Below are 21,575 nucleotides of genomic sequence, written 5' to 3'. Positions count from 1 at the left end.
CATGTATGACGCTGATTTTCAGTCAGATACACAGAGATGCTACTTCAAATAACTTTGTTCTCCTTAATCTCTGTTTAGGGAAGGGAAATACAGTCTGTGGCTCCTGTAATGCTGCCTCATGGAAATAAATAAGAAAGTGAACTTTCTGTCGAACAAGTCTTAGCCTCACATTTATTCACTCCTGTGTTTAAAAAAAATAATGAATGAACCAAAAGTGCCAAGCTTAAACTTCACACTAGCCAATCAAGATTCTCCCTTTTCCTTTTCCTTTTCTTTTTCAAATACCTGAATGCAGACCATCTAATGCTGTGAAACGTCTCCAACTTCACAATGAAAATGCAGTGATCACAGCTTGTATCTCTACATGTTCATTTGTGTTTCTACTCCTGGAGTCAGAGAGAAATGTAGAGAGTAAGAGCCTTTATGGCAAGTGTTTGTAACTGTGTAACACTTGTGTGCAGCCCCGCCCAATACTTGAGAGAGAGCGCGAGAGAGAGAGAGGTTGCCATATTGCTCAAATCCCATGACAGTATCTCTAAGTAAACAATGAGCTTAACTGATAACCACCAGCTGCAAGACAACGAGAAGTATTTCTCCTTGAACAAACTACAGTCTGCAGAAGGACCAAGGAGCTTGACTAAGAAACATTGTGGGAAGTTCACGATCCAACACTGCCACCTCACGGACACAAATAAGCATTGCATGAGGATGATCTGCATTAGTGAGGGAAAATACTGACAGTACATTGGGAATTCATTTGAAGCCATTTTAATGATCTTACTTAGCCTCTTAAGATCGAACGTCAGAGTTTCCCCATGCCTCTGCCAAGGCCCATCAGACCAGAGTGTTACTGCCATAACCTTGAAATAAGACACAAACAGATTAATATTAAATAAATTGTACTATGCCATGATGACATCACCTGATTCTGGTTTAGTATCAGTAACTGTTGGTGATATGCCACACTCTTAAAGGAAGTGACAATAAGGATATAGAAAGGGTAACTTTACAAACTCTGTGCTATCTACCGTCACTGCTTTATTACACTAGGGCAGGGTGAGGTCCATTTCCTGTATTTGTAACGTTATGAGTATTTATAAGTCATTTGTATGAGCGGAGGAGGGGACACAAGTGCGGGAATGCAGCCAGTGCTTTTGGGCGGAGCCACTGATGACCTTAACGGCCTTAATGACTCTTCATCAGCCTGAGGGACTTTACTCTTCTGCCTTCTCTGCTGCTCCCATTTCCTGTCTGTCTCTCTGCAGGTGCCTCTCTGATGGATTTGCTGGTACTTCCGGAACCCAACCCAGGATTAAACACACACACTGTTTGATCTGGCAACACCACTCCTTCCTCTTCATTTCCATTTCCTGTGTTCACTTGCACAAATTCAATCCCTTACTCATTTAAATTTAACACTTACTGACTCAAAAAACGTTTTAAACTCTTCCTGTTTACACTATCTGAACAACATATTCATAAATACCACATCTGGATTAAGATCTGCAAGCTAAAACCTAGATTCCTGTAAGATCACATAGTTGTAGAGCTTGAGTTCCTATATTAATCAATGCAGCAAAAAACCTGTAAATCCACCAAAAAGCCCCTGAGGCTCTAAAGCTCGATCACATCTTCAGGTATGGGAATGGACAAGAGACACCGACAGCCAAATGAGATTTACAATCATTAACTTTAATGTCAAATGTAGTTTACAAACGGGAAAGACGTGTACCATTTCCAAGAATATACAAGACACCAATTAGTTCTGACACAATCCTCTTGTGCAATTTATCATCTTTGGGGCAGGTTCAGATCCGGGTCCAACTTAAGTGTAGCTTCACATTCTGTTTGACAAGGATGTGAAAGGAAATGATGCAAACCAAAAGGGGGAGAAAAAGGAAAATAGAGATTCTGAATCACTGTAGATGAGGAACTCCTCTATCCTAGCTGTTGCTCACATGCTTTACAAGTCCCAGAAACTATTGTCTCATGAAGGATCCCAGACCTTCAGGAGAGGAGAGAAGACATCTTGTGTTCACATAGAAACAGGGTGGCCATGACTAGACTGCGTTCGCAACTTAATGCAAGGGAACAAGGGGATAAGTCAGGGCCGCAATATAAGAATCCGGTGGCCATGATGTCAGATATGATGTCACTGATGGGGTTGACTTGATAAGGAGTCTGCACACGGGCCAGAGGAACTCATTGATTCCAAGCAGAGACAGGAAGAGCATCTGAGAAGCTGCACCAGGATCTTTGCCGTCTACACACTCATTCAGAAGCAGATTAAAGATCAGGTGCCTGTGTTTCAGTAAGTCAGGGCCACGCACAACTCTTAACACTCTCTTTATCCATACAGGCTTGTTTCTTCTGTAAATAAAGCAAATGTGTTGAACTGTGGGCCTTCTTCAGTATTTCACAGTGGATGGAGACGGGACACAGTGTAATAAAAGAAGCACATAAACAGAAAGAAGTGTGTGTTTAGCGGGGAAGGCCGTCTTCTCCTTCTTTTCAGTGAACAAATCGGAAAACTTCCTCTTTCCGTCTTATTTTCCATCCTGGTTTGGTGCGAATGGGACAACTCGTGGCATGAGAAGTTTTATTTTTTCCTTTTTTTCAGCATTTCTTACAACAATACAGACATCACAGAATACATAGTTTTACAAACACAAAGCACACCACCACCTTGGCTGCTGTGGCTGCTGCTGCTGCCGTCGAGGGAAGGGCAGAGGCTCCGGTTAGGGTTGCCAGGTTGGCTCGACTCGTTTCGTTGCAGTAACCTGCCCTTCAAACATTGGGAACCTTTTTGCAGCATCGCTGTATGAGAACAATGGAGAGGGTTTATTTTTGCGACATGTTGGGGGGGGCGAGGTGGGGGTGGGGGGGTAAAACAAAATGGTTGGCTTGACTGTGATCTGAGCATGTTGTTATTACAGTGGAGAAGCAGAGGTGTGAGGTTAAAGGAGGCTCAGCTGCTTCTTTACACTAAATGGAGGGCGACAGGATCAAACTAAGATTTCTCTGTTCCGTTCTACACTCGTTGCGTTTACATGCACGTTGAAACTCCATCACGCTCCGATTAAGGCGATGAATGTGTACCGTCGTTAGAGTGAAAGGAAAATAACTTTAATCAGTTCATTCAGGCATGTTAACTTTATAATTTGGACTCTCCTCACTCTCCTGCTTGAATGGTAGACGAGGACACGTAAACCGGAGTGTAGCGTGCATGTAAACACAGCGAGCGTCTCAAGGGGGCGCTGCAGTCGCATGAAAGAGAAAATTACACCATCTAAATCCTGACTGTCTACATTTGAGTATTTTCTTTTTTTTTTTTTTTAATTATCATTACTTTTTTTTTTAAATTCCTGTACAGCGAAATACAAGTTTGGCTGCTTTTTATTTTTTAAAAATAAAGAAGGCTTCTTTATTTCAGCCATTTTTTCCCCCAAACATCATTCCCATCCAACTAAAAACAGGACTTTGTTATCATATACTTCTGTGTGTCTGCTGATGTCTGTGAGTGTGTCTGTGTGTGTGTGTGTGTACATATGTTTGCGTGTGTCAATTCTATGCCATTTACACCCAACATTGTAAACATACATAGACTATAATACATGTGCTTGCGCTGCATCTTGGGGGGGAGAAAATTTTGGTTGACTTCACTAGAACACCACAAAAGAGGGACGAGGAGGAGGAGGAGGAAGAGGAGGAAGCGGGGCTCTCAACGAGAAGAGGAGGAACACAGAGGTCATTCTCAGTTTGGTTGAAAGCTCAGTTTTTGAGTGGACAGGTCCTTTTTTTATTCTTTGTCTTATAGTTTTCTCTAGGCCTGGAAAAAAAGGTGAAAACGTCAAAACGTAGTCCTGTCAAGTCGTCTGGGTTCGGCCTGCTGTCCAGCTCCAAAGCGCTCCCAAGGGAAATACAAGAAGTTTCTAATTTCCCACATTAGGGAATTTTCTTCATCGCTCCAAAATAAGTGGATCTTCCAGGAACCTTGGGTTTGAGGTTATTAAGTACTAAGATATCCACTGAACGGTCCTTCAGGGTCCCAGAAGGTTCTGAGCTAAATCCAACCCAGGTCCAGCACTGTCCACCAGCAGAGGGAGACAGAGAGCCAGACGCAGCCTGTTGGGTTTGGGGATTTTTTTTGTGTCTGTCCGTTCAGCTCGTTTTAACCTCCGTACAGAGCAGCGGCGTCAGGTCTCTGTCTGCACTCCAAGGTTTTCAACTACCAACCCATGACACAGGAGAAGAAGAAACAAAAAAAACAACGCTGATGGAGGGGAGGGAGGCGAGTTCCAGGATGGGGGGGAGGAATGGGTGAGAAGGACGAAGAAGCGGGGGCTGCGCTCTTTACAAGTAGACACGCCTCAGGTCTCCAGGTGAGGTGATGGTGTTGCACTGTGGGCACAGCTTCTTGTTTCCCTGGGGAGACACACACATGAAGCCTCCGTTAACTTCACAAGAATCACACATTTGGGCATGAACAGACCGCCCCCTAGTGGCCGAAAGGAGGTATCACTGCCATGATGCTATTTCATGTTATTGATCCGGACACTTTGTCACCTTAAATCACACCAGTCTCCTCTGATCACCGTCTCAGAGCACAAATTGTAAAGACAGTTCTCTCCAAGCTTTGAAAATAAATGTCTAATTACCCGACATGACTCAAGCACAATAAGTAGATGAACCCTCTTTAGAGACACTTGTGGACCATGCGGCGGTCAGCTCACTAACTGACCACCGCACCCTAGCAAAGGTCACTGTGTGGTATGTGGAGGCTGCTGTCAGTCCACTGTCATGTGTGTGTGTGTGGTGTGTGTGTAAAGCTGAGGAGATTAAATGTCATGGAAGTCATAAATGTCATCGCCCTGCCTTGTTTGCTATCGTAGCCATAAATCTACAAAGGAAGTGAGCACCTTCAAATACGGCAGGTGGTGTGATGTCAAATTCCCAAAAGCTCCACAATAGACAAACTAGACAGCAGGGTGTGTGTGTGTGTACGTCTGACACGGGTGTGAGAGAATGCAGAGATCTCAGAAGTCCAGCTCCTGCACACCAGGATGACCTGAGCAAGAGAAGGTCTGACCCTGGAGATTTGTAGGCTTCTTTTCCTCCCTCCCTCCCTCCCTCACTCCCTCACTCACTCACTCCCTCCCTCACTCCCTCCCTCACTTAACAGGACTAAGGTGATCCAAGGGCCCCGACAGATCTAACACACTCCTGTGAAGAGGATTTGTGGCTCCACACACACACACAACTCTTTAGAGTCTCCTCATATCCATAAAGAAGTGGAGTGTGTGCGGAGTGTGTGCGGTGTATTCTGGGTTGTTAATGTTCATCATGAAAGGCCTGATAAACCTCTGTCTCTCACTTAATCTGTCCCAGAGTTCCCAACAGTGTGTGTGTGCCCGTCACGCTGCACTCATTAAACAGCCGTGTGTGTGTCCGTGATACGTGATGTCATCGTTCCCCAGGAGGGCGTAACAAACCGGACAAACGGGAATTTGCTTTCACTTCCATTTTGACTTCTCGACTTCATTTCATGTGAAGGGTGGTGTCTTTTTTTAATAATGGCTGCATTCCATTTAGGTGAGCCAGTAGCAGGGCTCACTAGCGAGTCTAAATGGAGCGAGACAGAGGAGGGAGGAGCCTGAAGTTTCCCCAACAACTGGAGCGCAATACAAAAGCATGTGCTATAGTTATTAGTTATTTTCTTCTGTGTGTGTGTGTGTTGGTAAGAAAGACAAGGCTTAGGAATAAAACAATAAGAGGAAAGCAAAGGCGAAGATGTTTTTCTCCTTCAGGGCGGCCAAAATGAAATTTTCCTCTGCGCTGCCTCGACCACATTAGCAGCAGATAATTATACACTGCTGAATATATTAGCTTAACTAATAACCAACAAGACCGCTCTGCCTCTGTGTGTGTGTGTGTGTGTGTGTGTGTGTGTGGACCAGAGGCTTTATGTTGGACTCATTTGGAGGTTAGAGTTGACCACTTTATTGCAACATTTAACAGGCCTTTTGGGGACCATTCAATGGAAACGCTTAAGTGTTTGCATAGCTTCAATCATGTGTGTGAGTGTGTGTGAGTGTGTGTGAGTGTGTGTGAGTGTGTGTGTGTTAAGAGAACAGGTCATTTGGGGAATATCCATTTGGTACTTAGAACATAGTTCCTCCCTGTGGAGCTCTGCTACTGAGTGAAACTCACTGAGTATGAAATGAGAGTGCAATAACTGCATATCATGAGACGCTCAGAGGGTGTGTGTGTCCACCCGTGTGTGTGTGTGTGTGTGTGTGTGTGTGTGTGTATTTCGTACCAGAGTCCTGAGCCAGCACTCTTCACAATGGACATGCCAGCACTGGATGGAGGTGAGTGGCATGGTGTAGGAGTCCTGGAGGGAGGAAGAGGACAGTTGTTAGATTGGACTGACGGGACACTGGAGATCCACACCGATACGACACTGCACACCCCCCTGACCAACCAATCAACCATGTCAAAGCACTGACGATGCAACGACACAGCCAGCAGTACACAGAACCACCGAGCAAGGCAGCTGAGGGACAATCAGACCGGCAACCCGCAGGTTTACACAAACACAGGCAAACACACCGACACAGACAAGTTTCCGGACAGGCGGCGGGGCAGACGGAGCAGAGGCAGAGGGGAGCAGGCAGAGGATGGAGGGGGGAGGAGGAGGAGGATGTGAAGGTCTTCTTGTTCTTTTCCCATTGAAAAGATCAGAGAGATGAGGGAGGATGACGGTGGGAGGAAGAGGAGGGAAGGAGGGAGGGAGTGCCTTACCCTCCGTAGGGGCTGTGGGAGGAGCCTCTTTATGCCGCTGCTGTAGCCGCCAATCACAACGCCCCTATAAAGGCAGTACAGACCGAGGGGGAGGGACTTAGGCTGCCTCTCTCCGACCTCATTGGCCAGTGGCCGCGACACCGGCCACACCCCTAGGCTCTTGCTCTCCGTGCCTGACTGGATAGCAGGCTTCCTCTGCGGAAGGGGTTGGGGTATGGGAGAGGAGAGGGAGGGGCTAAAGGTGGCAGCTAATCATCGAGGCCAGCGTTTACTTTGCACGCACGTACACACACACAGACCACAGGCCACCGTCGACACGCGCGTAGAGAAAACACACACAGACGCACAGGCGGGTGAGCAGCGAGAGCGGCAAATCAACAAACTTTCAAACCAAGTGCTCCAAAGAGAAAAAGTCACGGCAATGAACGCCATTACAAAACAAATGAGCACAGCTGATGATGTGGAGGTGGACACACAGGTAGCAGGCGTACGATCTGACCATCAGTGAAGGCCAAGTCTAGGGTCTTTACTCAACTTTATGAAGCAATGCAGATGGAGTCCACAATAATGTAAATGTCTTTCTCTCTCTCTGTGTTGTTCAGTATTTGCTTTATTATGTCTGATTACACACGTGGCCATTTGAGGCGAGGTATTCTGTCTTCTTCCTTTTTCTTTACACATTTAAGATTCTTGCTGAGTTTTCCCTTAGAGCTTTAGGCTGGGCTGGGTTGGGAACCGTCTGTTGTGTGTCTGATGTGGGCCTGTGAGACATTGTGTGTGATATTAGGGTGGGGGAGGAGCGATGTCATCATCACGTGCAGATGACAGTCAACAGTCTATATGAAGGCCAGTCATCTCAGCAGCAAGCATTCACCAGGCCATAGATGGAGTGGACATCTTAAATAGTCAAATGTGAAATTATTAAGCAACCACAGTCTTCATTAATGTCATTAGTCATCATTATCACTTATTGTACTGTGCTTCAAATTCTGTGGCTAAGAGTAAAGGCAGCATCATGAACAGCCAGTCAGAGATCTCCAAACAAGGCTGGTAGTCTCTTCCTCAAATGGCCACTAGATGGGGGTAGAAACCCATAGGTAGGTGTCGGTGCGGTGCAAAGGTGGCCTCAGGACCAGATAGGAGAAACGACAACATCGTCCAACGCGGCTCTAACAGGACAGCGGTTTCCCTCTTAAATTCAACGACCTGACAGCTGTGATCCGTGGAAAACTGTTTAAATACTGTGTTAATGCATCGGTACTCCCAGTTCCTGATACACATCTCTGCTGCTCTGCTCAAAATCTGTCTGGGAATCATTTCCATGTTTCCTGCACTCGCAGACGAGCGAGTGACCTGATGCTTTTCAGATCAGTGACACCGTGACAAGGGAGGGAGAGCGGTGACGAGCTAATGACAGGCAGAGACAGATATGCTGGAAGACGGATGTGTGTGTGTAGGGATACTGCATGAGTTTCTCTTTCTGTGTGTGTGTGTGCGATGAGGGACAGTGACAGATGAGCAGGGAAGAGTGGTGTGTCCATGGGGCAATGAGTGATCGATCTGTGTGCCGTGCCCTCCGTGTCACCTCAGGCACCCAGCGACCTTTAGGAAGTGCAGGCGTCGGTAATTATCCGTTTCTCTCACACACACACACACACACACACACACACACACACACACACACACACACACACACACACACACACACGCTTAAAGGATGACAGTATGGTAACAAAGTGGGGAACACGGAGACTCAGAGTGTGTGTGCCCCTAAAGTCACGTCTCAAGAATCTGATAATGTCAAAAATAAACATATGGCTTGTATTGATCTGTACGTCCAATCAATCATCAATGCATGCTGTCAGCCTTGAGCATGGATGAGGGATCTATGTCCGTTTCTGTGGCCATGTTTCATTCCTCATTGGAGGCACTTGGTCTCGATGTGATGGTGACACACACACACACACACACACACACACGATGGTGAAAGCACCAGAAACCGACTTCTTGCAGACAATCCAGTGAGACTTTCAAAGCCATGCATGAGCTGCAACGACGACAGCACAGTGACAACAGAACACCGTCACCAACGATCACACCACCAGGAACAGTGAGGGGAGATGAACTTAAAAAAAAGAGTTTTGCATAAAGCACAAAACTCTCACATTCATGACTATGAGCATCTGCTTCTTCCCAAAGAATGAACAAAATCTACAATGCATACACAGTGAATCAAGTTTACTATTTGTCTCTATTGGGCTCCACATTGGAAATACTTTATTGTACGCTTCAACCCTCCTCCTGCAGCACCAAAGTGAAGACTGTTTTGTGTTTAGGAGGCTTTGAAAGCGGCTTTGTTCTACAGCGCCACTCAAAGTCCTGCAGTTGAGTTGCACGGTCGTGATTAAAAGCGGAAGGGCGCCGAATGCCCAGACGTGCAGATGGTCTTTTTTTATAGAGCCTCCCTCACATCTGCGTACGAGCCGAGCCTGCACCAGGCCGTATATACTCTGTCCTTTTGGGGCCCTGGTGAAAAGTCTGTTGTGTTTCTCCCGCTGTGTTACACGTGAGCTGGCAACACCCACCGCCTTCTAAACGCACATGCGAGCTGAGAAGCCTCATAGGAGTGGGTGAAGGACCAATCAAAACACAGCATTCAGACAACACTGCCGTTCAGGGCCAAGGGATTTGCCTTCAGGTTTCAGATGCATGTCTTTAGGGCTACATTCTCAAGCGTCGACAATGTTCGATACAAACTCCTTCTACATTTAACTATAAACATAGGGGAAAATAACAGGTTTCCCTTCAAGTAGCACCTTCAGACTAAAGCACAGTATGTTCTTGTAAGACTTTCATACTAACCATGCAGATGAGACATTTGTATCGGTCCCCTCTCAGTATCTGTTTCTCCAGCTCTCTGATTCGAGCCTTCAGGGCCTCCATGGTGGTGGCTGTGGACTCCTCCTCTGTTACCCTGTGGGAGAAGGGGGTGAGAAAGAGAGAGAGTCTGTTAATTTTGACACTTTTAAAACACACGACCGTGATCTAAGGCTTCATTATCATGCCATGTTGGTCTCATACTCCCTTGTGTACTTTAATGTCAGTCTGGAGGCTTAAATACATTGTCCACCAGGGGGCAGTGTGAGGTCAGAAACACTATCATCCCCACTCAGCGTTGGAACATTTAAAACATTTACGATTCCGTCAGAGGGAGACAGAAATGACAGCAGCAGTGGCAGTGGACGTCATTACGTTATCGCTCCATTTCGCTTTAATGTCAAGCTACTATTACTGCCCAATCTCTGGGCAGCATAGAGTGATGCTTTGACTGACATGGCCAACATCTCGTTACCTTGGTGTCCAAATGCATCCTTCCAACTGATAAAACAACTTTAGGCCTTCCAGTTCCCGTCCTCTCCCATGCCCACACACTTGTTTCTCAGACTCCACTCCTGTTCTCAACTTCAAACTCCTCATGTAAACTTCTCGTTTTCATCCTTCAGCCTCTTCATTTCCTTGCATGTATACTTATTTCCCTCCATATCCCTTCCTCTTCTATCATTCCACTTTTCCAACCCCTTCATTCTCTCCCCCGCCTCCTTTGACTTCCTGTCTCTAAGCAGCTGCTGATTAATGTGTGGAATGATAACAGAGAATGTGCATTTAACACTGTTCGACAGAATATGAAGCAGCCATAACTGAATCAATACGGCCCACGTGCCGACCACAATGCCTCTGCTGCTGACCGTTTGCCGCAGGGATTCATCGGAGAAGGAGCCATCCGCTCATTCTCAGATGAGTTGCAGCGTTAGTGTGTTTATGTGTGTGTGTGTGTGTGTGAAAAAGTGTGTTTATGGTGATGTGGTCATTTTGCAGCCTTATAGCCAGCTGATCTATGGTATTGATCTGGCTGGGGAAGGACAACCGGCGAGCAAAAAGGGAGAGTCGGAGCAATAGAGAAATGATAAGTGGCTGTGTGTACGTGTGTGTGTGTGTGTTTGTTTGCTTAGGTTATGGCTTCATTCGCTGCGTCTTCAAACAGCAGAGGCTTCAGAAGAATAGAGTTGGACTAATCTCCGTTTCAAACAAAGACAGCTTTTCTTATTTCAATTCACATCCTGAAACAAGCTCATTAAATTAAATTAAACTAAACACTGAAACCAATCTGAGGATTAAATGAAAATTAAACATTTCAGGTCTGTGCGACCGCCACCAGACTTGATGGGCTATCATAGCACGTCGCCCTCTGTTATGTTCATCGTTGGCTTAATTGCTTTCTGAACGTGGCGTCATTTGTCTAAACAGTTCAGAAAATTGATCAAGAAATCCCTATTTGGTTCTCAAAAATTCCGCTGCAGCCACGTTTCATAGCATAGTGCCAAGATATGTGATAATAATGTAATATTATAGCCCCGACTGCTCCTTTATTTGAATATATGTTTATTATGTTGGTACTCAAGAAATGACTATTATGGAGTCTTCATGTGACATGTCTAATAAATCAGAGCTACACATTCACATTATTTACATGGACTCAATATGATTCTTTGTACTGCTGAGAGAGTTGGATTCATTCAATTTATGCAGATTTTGATCCAATTATGTTTACATTCTCTCTGAAAAAAGAAATACAATCAATTTATTGCATTAATCACAGAAATAGGAAAGTTTGAACACTTCCTGCAACACCGCGCAAATAATCAAAGAGAGCAGCGTCACAGGGCCTTCAACAATATAAGCTATTGGAGAGAAAGCTTCTATGAATGCAAAGCTACCCTGCAACTCCCAATCTACCAGCAGGTTTTGCCCTCGTCTTCCTCCCTGTAACCTCATCACCGTCCTGTGTCTGTAAAGACGAAGTTGGGCTCCTAGTCAGACTCTCCATGCCTTATAAACAGCTTTACCCTCTCCTCTTATTAGTTCTGAGCTTGTAAAAAGCCATTTAGGCTTGATTAGCCTCCTCGCTTATAAAGCAGCAGTAGACTCTGGACTGGACTGGACTAGGTGGTGTTGTACCTCAAACAAGGCTGTCTCTCTTTTTGTTAATGGCTTTACTAAATCCCTCTATCGCTCACTCTACCACTAAACTCTGCCAAACCATTCTTCTTTCTTCTTAAACCCAGTGGCAATCGTCCTTTTCTTCCAACACAACTGCCTTCATGCTTGACTCATCCTTCTCATCTCCACGAAGAATATGACAAAACATTAAGGGAACACTTAATCGTCACAGTATCCCACCAGGTTAAGCTTCGGGGATATCAATCTGTCCATTTAGGAAGCACAAGTTCACCTGCTTTGGTCAAAGTGACAACAGCTGCAATAGAGGGGCAACAGCAGGACAGGATCTCCAAAAAGTTTCTCCCAGCACAGTCTCAAGAGCATGGAGGAGACACCAAGAGATGGGCCATTACACAAGGTGATCTAGACACGGCCATAGAAGGGCATCAACCCAGGAGCAGGACCGGTATCTGCTCCTTTGCGACCTCCAGCAGGCGACTGGTGTGCATGTTTCTGACCAAACTGTCAGAAGAAACTGCCAAATACTCAATTCCTTGAAATGGTACTCGTGTCTGGACCTCGTATACAATCAGAGATACGACTCCTGACATCAACATTTACACAGGAGGCTACGAAACCGGCTCCAACTTAGTTACAGTCCCACAGGGAATGCTGGGCCACGTTAAAGTTTCTGTGTGCAAGTGTGTGTGTGTGTGTGTGTGTGTGCGAGTCAAATAAAGTGAAATTGTGGTACATTTCGGTCTGATGTCATCCCTGTGGCAAGGGGAAAGTGAGACAGAGACAGATAGATGGCTCTGCCTAGCCTCTATTTAGCCCCCTGTCCCCACTGTGCATGAGGCCATTTCTCATTTTATTAGTTTGTTTGTGTGTGTGCGCGTGTCTGTGTGTGTGCCCACACTGGCTGAAGAATTCCACCATCCATCTCAATCAGCCTTGGGTCTTAATCTTCTGTCTACCTACATTTGTCCCCAGCTTCTCTCTCAACACGAGCGCTAGGCAACAAACAATTAAAATGACATTAAAAATCATTCGGAAAACTCCTGATCAAACAGGGTGATGTCATAATCTGGCGGAGATCGAAGCTACAAGGTAAAATAAATCTTCATGATGGTATCTGTATGGTGAGAAAAGGGCCATTAAAACTATTCTGAGTGCCATTCTCTGCTGCAGCATGTTAACCCAGGCCTTAACTACACTGACACACTATGATAAAACATTTAAGTCACTATTGATTTCCCCTGCCTCTGCCTGACCTGTGTGTGTGTGTGTGCATGTATATGTGTATGTGTAGGTCAGATAGGAAAGGGAGGGGAGAGGGGTCTTGTAAACGCATGAGAGAAATTGAGACAGAAGACTGGAAGAAATGAACGAGAGAAATGGGGGAAAAAGAAGAAAAAAAAGGGAGAAATTGAGCTTGGCGATGGAACAAGAAAGAAACATGAGAGAGAAAGGGAGAGAGAGAGAGAGAGAGAGAGAGAGACTGGGCTATTGGGGGGTGGGGGCAGTGTGGGGGGGAAGGCGGGTGGAAATCTAGCTTCATCACTTCCAAATTGAGGACAGATTTAATTATTTGCAGAAACCACATGGAAATCTCTCTGCATTGTTCCGGCTGGAGCACCAAATTTGGCAGCAATCGCATTGGCAGCATTGGAGGGGCCATTTATCTTGGGAGGGGAAAGAGTGTCTCAGGCATAGCGTGTGTGCGTGTGCGTGTGCGAGCTCATTTATCTTGCAGGGGAATGAGCAGGGGAACGAGGACGCCCCGGGAGGCAACCAGATCATTACCCATCTGGGATCAGAGACAGAGAGAGATTTCACTAACGCTGCCCTGTGCAAAGAGACACACACACACACACACAGGCACGCAGACGCGCACGGACAATGTATCAACGTAACCAAAGGAGACAAATCTCATTTTCATTTGGGGATGGAGGGGCAGAGAAGCACCACAGATACATGCATTTACCGCGAGCAGAGGGGGCAAAGTAGGGAATTGTTACAGGAGCCAGCTGACTGCTTGTTCCAATGCAATCATTCAGCATCTACTGGATTCCCCTTAAATGGATGCTCAGATTAAAGCTCGCTCTACTCCAGGTGCCCACTAAGACCTCAGCTACAACATCCCGTTTACAACACACACCTACAATTCTGCACCCCCCAAAAAAGGAGAGAATAAGAATTTTGCAGAGAAAACGAGAAAATTAAATATAAGACTATGATTAATTGTTGTTTAATCGTAAACTCACTGTGTGTGTGCTTTTGTGCTCATCTATCAGAGCAGCTTGAGGAAAGCATCCAATTGTGTGCAACCGTGCGCTTTAACTCTTTCATTCCCACACTAAATCAAACAGCGGTGATGCCACGCCACAGACAATAAACAAATTGAATGCATCCCCTCGCTCCGCAAACACACACAGAGCCGTTTCTGATCGATACGCTTCTTCACCGGCTATCCCCTCTGCTTATATTTAATATGGGGAACACATACACGCTGAAATACAGGGTGCTGATTGATTCTTTTAAGTGAGCGGTCTTCCCAGAGGTGAGGGTAACCTGGCCTACACTCAGGAACACACAGCTTGCAAATATTTCAATTCTATAGTTTAAATCTAGTCGCCCGAATCAAATGGTTTGTATGGACAGATGATTGGCCGGGGGAAGAGACACACAAGCCAACTACTGCCAAAGTTAAATGACAAAAGTGAGGGAATCGCGTTAACAAATAAGGATTGGGACAGCAGGCAACAGGCTGGTGGCAGAATTTTGACCCCCAACTCAGTGAAATAAGTGTGTGTGTGTGTGTGTGTGTGTGTGTAAAATCACATGGTGCAAAAGAGACAGACATGCAGAAGCAGCAATCAACCAAATCCCTCTTTCTGTTTCCTTGCCTGCCCAACTCTGTTTCGCTCTCCGTCTCGGAATGAGGTGACCTCTATTACCCATGCAGGGCACGAGGTGTAAGCATGTGTGTGCGTGCGTATGTGTGTGTGTGTGTGTGTGTGTGTGTGTGAGAGCGATTGTTTACTTGTGGCAGAATATGGATGAGGAGATGGAAATGAGGGAATTACCGGGCACAGGCCTTTCACACACACACAGGCTGTTCTAATGGATAGGGCACTGTGTGTTGGTGTGTGTTCGCAAGCGGGTGTGTGAAACAATTAGGAGAGGGGAGAATCAACGTACCATGCCTATGCCTATGAATCATGCCTATATGTTAATGCAATTTCTTCTTTAAGTGCTTTAATTGAATATTTATGGCATCTATGTACACTAATAAAGAAGATGTGAATTAAAGGAATTGACATCAAACCATGCGGTGCCTATGAGTGTTTGCATGTACATTAGAACTTTGATTATACTCTGATTAGGCAATAAATGGAGTCCTTCAAACCTTATGTAAACGTATCTTACTCAGAGACAACACAATAGGGAATCCGTGTATCAGAGAGCCTGAGTGTATTCCACCAGCCAAATACTGTGTTGGTGGAAAAGAGTGTGTGTCATGAGAAATGAGTAATTCATGTGTCAGATATCAAACCTGTCTAAACAAGGTGATTCTGAAAACCATCTGCTAAGTCAACATCACACTCTAGAACCACAGAACAGAGTGCTTGCTCCTTGTGTGATGTTGAGTCTTAACAGCAGGTTCGGTCAGCTGAGTGTCTCTCCACACTCCACGCCTTTCACTTGATGCGACTCATTTTTAATGTGCAGATGCTTGTGTTGTATTGAAAGCAGGGATTTGCATGTCTACACATTGTTGCAATGACATAATTGTGTGTCAACATCTCTGTGTTTGTGTCTATTAACGATTCTGAGCCAGCTCTGAGGGACAGAACTGAAGAGCGGATCAATTCCTGAACACACGCGCACGGCACACACACACACACACACACGCAGCAAAAACACAATCTACACAAAATGCATCATTTATGACCCTTCCACAAGTCGACTCTCTCACAGATACAAGAACTCATCACAAAGTCATGGAATCATGTGATGAGAGTGATACTGCAGTGGGAAAGTGAAAGTGTAATTTTCGGTCTCACGTTTGAAAGCTTGATATTTCTGTGTTTGCCAGTGAGTGTGTTTTTGTGTGTCGCCTACTTTTCAATCTCGCTGTTTTTACAGGTACGTGGGGCACAAGAGGATGAAGAGGAGGATGAAGGAGTGCTCGGGTCGGTCTTGTTGTTGTTCTCCCCGTTGCTCGTTGAAGGCATCTCTGAAGAGACACAAACGGGTTACATGATGGACGGACAGATAATGATATGTTTCCAACCACAACAAGCAGAAATAAACCTTACAGAGCTCACAAATAAAGATTCAATTTAAACAGGAGCAATGCTAACACTAATATGAATCCTCTCCAATTCTAAATAATTCATGGTATGAATTGTGAGGAGCTGTATATAATATTTGTAAACGTTTGGGTATACACACCGTCACTGGCCCATTTGGAGAATTCAGGCGTTATTCTGTGTGAAGGCATCCCACCGCTGCAACATATACACACACATGATCAGTCAATGACAAGTCGAGTCAAATGTAACTCAAAGTGCTTCACGGCAATATTTGACTGTAAACAACGAAGATCAGCCGTTAAAATAGGGAATAAAAACAACAAGCAGGTAAAAGAGGTCATGGAGCCCTGTGGGAGCAATACATGCCCACAGTAGATAACAGGAGAGACAGAGAAAACAAATAAAATAGAATGTGAACATTAAATGAACTGTAATGAGAAAATAAAATAACATATGGCAAGCTGTCAAGTATTGGATTGGGTAGATAAGATAAATAAGATAGATCAGCAAAAACCAAGAAAAATACAATAGAATAAAAAATAGGTTGAAACAAAACAAAAAGTTAAATAAATGAAACACTGCAAATAAACGTGGATATACAAAATGGAATAAAATGTAAAAAAGAGGATTAAAAAATTCAATGTATCTTGCTATGAGCATAATAACTATAAAAACTGACCTAAATGTAATTTGGATAAGAAGAATAGAACCCTTCTTTGCATAAATTAAATGTGGAAATCTATTGTTTCTGCTAGATTGAGTGCTTAGTTTGTGGTCGTACTTGAGCACGGCTCCCCGTAGCGCCTCCCTCTCCCGGGCTTCTCCTTGGTCCTCTCCAGCACCGGAGCAGGGGATGATGTCGGCCTCGGTGTACTGGGCCTTGCCGTACTCCAAGGTGTCGTCTCCGTCTACGTCGAGGTCGGCGTCGCTGTCTGCTGAGCTCTCCTTAATGCTACATGTGGCAAAGCCCGTTCCTGAGTGATGGAAACAATATGATGTTAGCATGACTTTTATTTAATAAATACTACAGAGTGGACACTCCACAAGATCAAGACAGAGTGACATGTAGGCAACATGGACAGTGACAGTCACATGCTGCATATTTCACGTCAGAGGAGCAAAGAATCATATTAGAGGTGTATGAAGAATATAAAGCTGGATTTCATTTGACTTCGGTAAAACAGTGATGCCATTTTTTCCAAGGAACACAAGCTTCTCCCAACTTGCCATGGAGCGCAAGTCACTGTGTGGAAAAGAGAGCGATCAGTAATGAGGCGGGTTTGTGACATTGAAAAATCTGACTTGAGCCTAAAGTTTGACACTTAACCCCTTAATCTCACTTCATAGTCCAGCCCTCTGGTGTCATCCAGGAACCCAATCTGTCGGGGGTCTTTGTCACATCCTGCATTCATTGATGCTTGGCAACACTAAATGGCCAGGCTGGCTTAAACACCACATGCACAGGCTAACACAAACACAGCTGCCTTCACCCAAAGCAATTACTATTTGTTTTTAAGGATGTATACACTCATTGTATAAGCATTGTTTCATGGCGGTTTAAGGTAGTTAACCTATTAGACTATTCCATTAGTAGTGTCTGACAAATTTAAATGCAAAAAGTCAAATAAGGGATAAAACGGGCAAAGATTTTGATTCACGTGAGGAAATGAGATTTGGTTAAAAGAGGAAGTCTGAGAAGAAATACAAAGAAAGAGTTTAGAGTTGGGAAGTGATGAAAACTGACACCTCACCCATCAATCTTTGCACACCCTGAGAAAGAGAGAAAGAGAAAGACAGTGTGTGTGTGTGCGTGCGTGCGTCTCTGTGAGTGGCACTCCTATAAACCGGGTGATGAACGCTCAGACAAACCTTACCGCTGCCTGACTGCTGCCTTCAGCTCCACTTAGCCATACAGCCCGGTGTGTGAGTGTGTCCGTCACTAAGAGACGTCTCTTCACCGTTTGTTTCACACTGTCTGTCCCTCTGTCACTTACGCTGCATCTCTCTAACCCCCTCAAGGTGTGTGCGCACGCTTGTGTGTGTGTGTGAGCAGGAGTCTGTCTACCTGTCACTTAGACTGTGTCTATCCAGCCAGGTGTATGTCTGTGCATGAGTGTGTGACTGTGTCCGTCACTTACACCCTGTCGCCTCACGCAACATGAAGGTATATAGGTGTGTGTGTGTGCGCGCGTGTTTGCTTGTGTTTCACTTAAGATGCGGCTCTGAAGCTCTGACAGGCCTGACAACCATCTTATTTACACCTATCCCAATTTTTTCAAACTCTCAGCTAGACTAGAGTGGTGTGTGTGTGTGTATGTCTGATGAGTGTGTGTGTGGGGACATATGCAGGCAAGACAGAGCTGACAGCCATCTCATTTAACCCTCTGTCCCAGTGTGTGCGAGTCCAGATACCCACTTCCTCTAACGCTTGGTCTCACATCACTATGGTGTGTGTGACAAACAGCGAATCAGCTGCTCGGCTGCTACGGCTCAGATGACTTCAACATCTGTAAGCATCTGCACACGGCAGAATCGCCTCCTGACCAACTCTGCCTTTGTCTTTCCATTCACCCCAACTCTGGAATAGAGCAAAGTGAGGAGGAAGGACAGAAGGAAAGTGTGCAGAGACTAACCCTTACCCAAGGAGCACTGTTGTGTGACATAAAACTACAAGGTTTTGAGTGATAGTAAAGTGTTTCTTTAACCAAAACATAAACAGACTAATAATAATTATGTGCTCAAGTACCAACGACACAAATGATTATTCAAATACTGGAACAGCAGGGGACGCATGGTTTTTGGTGATCAAATGAAAAGGAGCACTTAATGTGTATTTGGTCTGAGCAGCTGAAAGATAAACGCGCACACTGACATATTCTTGTGCCAGATCAAATATGTTCTCTGGCCATCATGCCTGCAGTCGGCCTATCCAGGAAGCACAGCTAATAAGCTATGAAAGCAACGCTTCTGGTCTGTCAGTTGAAAATGAGTGAATGAAGGAAAATTGAAAAATAGATAAGTCTAACTCGCTATCACTAATGCATTAGTGTGTGTGTGAGTGTGTTGTCTGCGTGTACTGGTGGTAGTGGTAGTGAGAGATCAATGTTAATCCAATCACTCAAACAACCTAAAGGTCCTGTGGCTAGCCGGTCACAGCAATTGGCAACCATGGACAGAAATGAGTGATGAGTGGAGTCTTGATCATGGCTACAGATAAAGATGATATGAGGGAAACCTTTTGTTTGGAGCTTCCTATGTCTCTTAATGTATGGATCAGACACTTCCTCATATTTTGAACCTTTGGCTTTTTATCATGATTTCCACCAGGGGGCGTGACTGGGCTCAGCGTGAGAATAAGGTCTTATCCTAAAGACTCTTTGTTTAGGTTATATAGTTTTCAAAAGATCCGATGGCTTGCTTTAACTAAAAGATAGACACGATTTCCAAGTGTTAAGTAAGCATTCCTACTTCAAAACTGCCTCATACACACACTGTACGAGTCTGTGTGTGTCTGTGTGTGTATGTGTGAGAGTGTGTATGTGTGCGTGTGTTTCCAGTTCTACGATGTGTCCCTCTAAGCGGTGTTGGCAGGCCAATCTAATCTGGCCAGGGAAAGGTCAGCCCCACTCCAACTGCCTTTCACTCACATTATGCACCAACGCCCCCTCCCTCTCTTTCCCCCCCTCACCTCTCCTCCTTTTCCTTTTTCCTTCATTCCCCCCATTCCATCCTCTCACCCCTCACTTTTTTTTTACCCCCCCAACTCCTTTCATCTCTTAATTTTCCTTCTTCCTCTCTTCATGTATCGCTGCCTCTCTCTTCCTAATCGCTGTATCGTCATCTCCTCACAAAGTAACTTAAATGCTACATGACAATCTGCATACATGTCCCCGTTGCAACACTACAAGTACAGATCTGAAGAGGCGGGCGGGATCAAAGGACCCGGCACCCTGACAGACAGCCCGGATCAACCAATCGACCAACCCTGGTGACATCCTGTTACCATAGCAATTATCTGCACTGGCAAAGAAGGATAGAGGAGGAGTGTCAAAGGTCATCGCACTATCTTTTCGCCATTTACAGGTCAGAGAGAAATGTGGGAAGGGACACAAACACAAAAGGCATGAGACAGCCATCTTTGAAGTCCATTTACAAAGCACAGATTTCTCCCCGACTCGGTCTCACTGAGCCGTAATCCCCCTCTTCTGTTCCCCAGTCTCTCAGGACGACCTAATATCAAACCTTAGATCTGTCTGCTTCCCCACTGTCTGCCTGTCTGCTCGCCTGGTTGTCTGTCTGCCTGCCTGCCTGTCTGTCTGTATGTCATCAGACACACTGCAGCTGTATTTGTACACTGTGACTGGCTGCTGTTAGTAGAAACTCTAAATTTCCTTTTGAGACATTCCACCATTGTTGTCTGCCTGTCACACCTTCTTCCTTGTGCTACCCTGAGTTCTACAGCCCCTGTGGTTAATGCAGGTACTGCACCTCCGGGACACGACTTATATTGGAAAATGTGTTAAGATGAATGTGCATTTGCGTTTGTGTGAATAAAAACAAGTTAGGGCACTTGGGCTGAACAATGACTTGGAATGTACTAACGTAAAAATTTACTAAGTTACTAAGTGTGAGACTTTTCACTTCAGAAAAAAAAAGACACACACAGACAGACAGCCCACTGGACAGATAAAGAAAGCCGTCTGAGCTGTGTGGGTACTTTCAACCCGGTTAAGCCGGTGCGAGACACAGGGAAGTCTCCCCTCTCACAGACTTGAATCATATACTGATCTTGTTCGATTTTTTCCTTCCTCCTTGCCTCCCTCTTCCTTCCTTTGAAAGAGCCCCGTTCCCTCTGCCTTTTTCCCCGGTGCCCTCAAAGGAAAGAGGGATGGTGGCACTTCACAGAGGCATAGGTCGCCTCTTTATCCCACCAGCTGAGGAGACCCCCTGCAACATTGCTATATCCGTCTAGCCAGCCACCGGCTCTCAAGAGCCTGCAGGATTCATTGTGTCAGAACCACCAAGGAGATTTAAAGACAAAATCCACCTTCTGAGCCTTCAGCTGAGAGTGTGTGTAGCTCTATGTCTGCACATGTGTGTTTCAAGTTGCTCTCCCCAAGCCACCTCAGTTATCCGTCACATCACAAGGCCCCCTACTGGAGCAGGACAGAGGGGTCTTATGTCTGCTCGTTTAACGACGTGAAAGAGAGCTGGGCGGATGGAAGAAGCATGGTGGACGGAGAAGATGCCTTCCATCTCACGCGCTGCTCTTGGTTGAGATTTCAGTATTGATCTGTCTCCTCTCCTTTCTTTTTGCTCTCAGAGAAAGAGGTAAGGGTGGAAAAAGAGAGAAGCGGGCGAGTCCCAGCATGTTTAACAGCAGATCGAACGAGAGGAGGCAGCGAGGAGGAAGAGGAACAGATAAAAGCAGAGGCAACAGGGTTTGAAAGA

At 45.4% G+C, this 21,575-nt stretch overlaps 1 protein-coding gene across 2 annotated transcripts in view; it reads right to left on the bottom strand.

The window, feature by feature from the left end:
- Positions 1-3,296: 3,296 nt before the first annotated feature.
- rnf220a (ring finger protein 220a) overlaps positions 3,297-21,575 on the bottom strand; it is a 126,879-nt gene continuing 108,600 nt past the window's right edge. For both annotated transcript variants that reach the window (XM_076162246.1, XM_076162245.1), the window contains 6 exons: positions 16,906-17,098; positions 16,264-16,319; positions 15,931-16,045; positions 9,667-9,778; positions 6,320-6,394; positions 3,297-4,425 (listed from right to left, as the gene is read on the bottom strand). In XM_076162246.1, the coding sequence (XP_076018361.1) occupies positions 4,354-4,425; positions 6,320-6,394; positions 9,667-9,778; positions 15,931-16,045; positions 16,264-16,319; positions 16,906-17,098 (623 nt within the window). In that variant the 3' untranslated portion in view covers positions 3,297-4,353. The remainder of the gene's footprint in view (positions 4,426-6,319; positions 6,395-9,666; positions 9,779-15,930; positions 16,046-16,263; positions 16,320-16,905; positions 17,099-21,575) is intronic.

This window comes from Genypterus blacodes, unplaced genomic scaffold (assembly GCF_046128005.1).
Source record: "Genypterus blacodes isolate CSIRO-AG114 ecotype Tasmania unplaced genomic scaffold, CSIRO-AGI_Gbla_v1 ptg000120l_1, whole genome shotgun sequence".
Lineage (NCBI taxonomy): Eukaryota > Metazoa > Chordata > Actinopteri > Ophidiiformes > Ophidiidae > Genypterus > Genypterus blacodes.
Note: the sequence above shows the minus strand (reverse complement) of the source record. Positions and strands in the feature narration are given on the sequence as shown.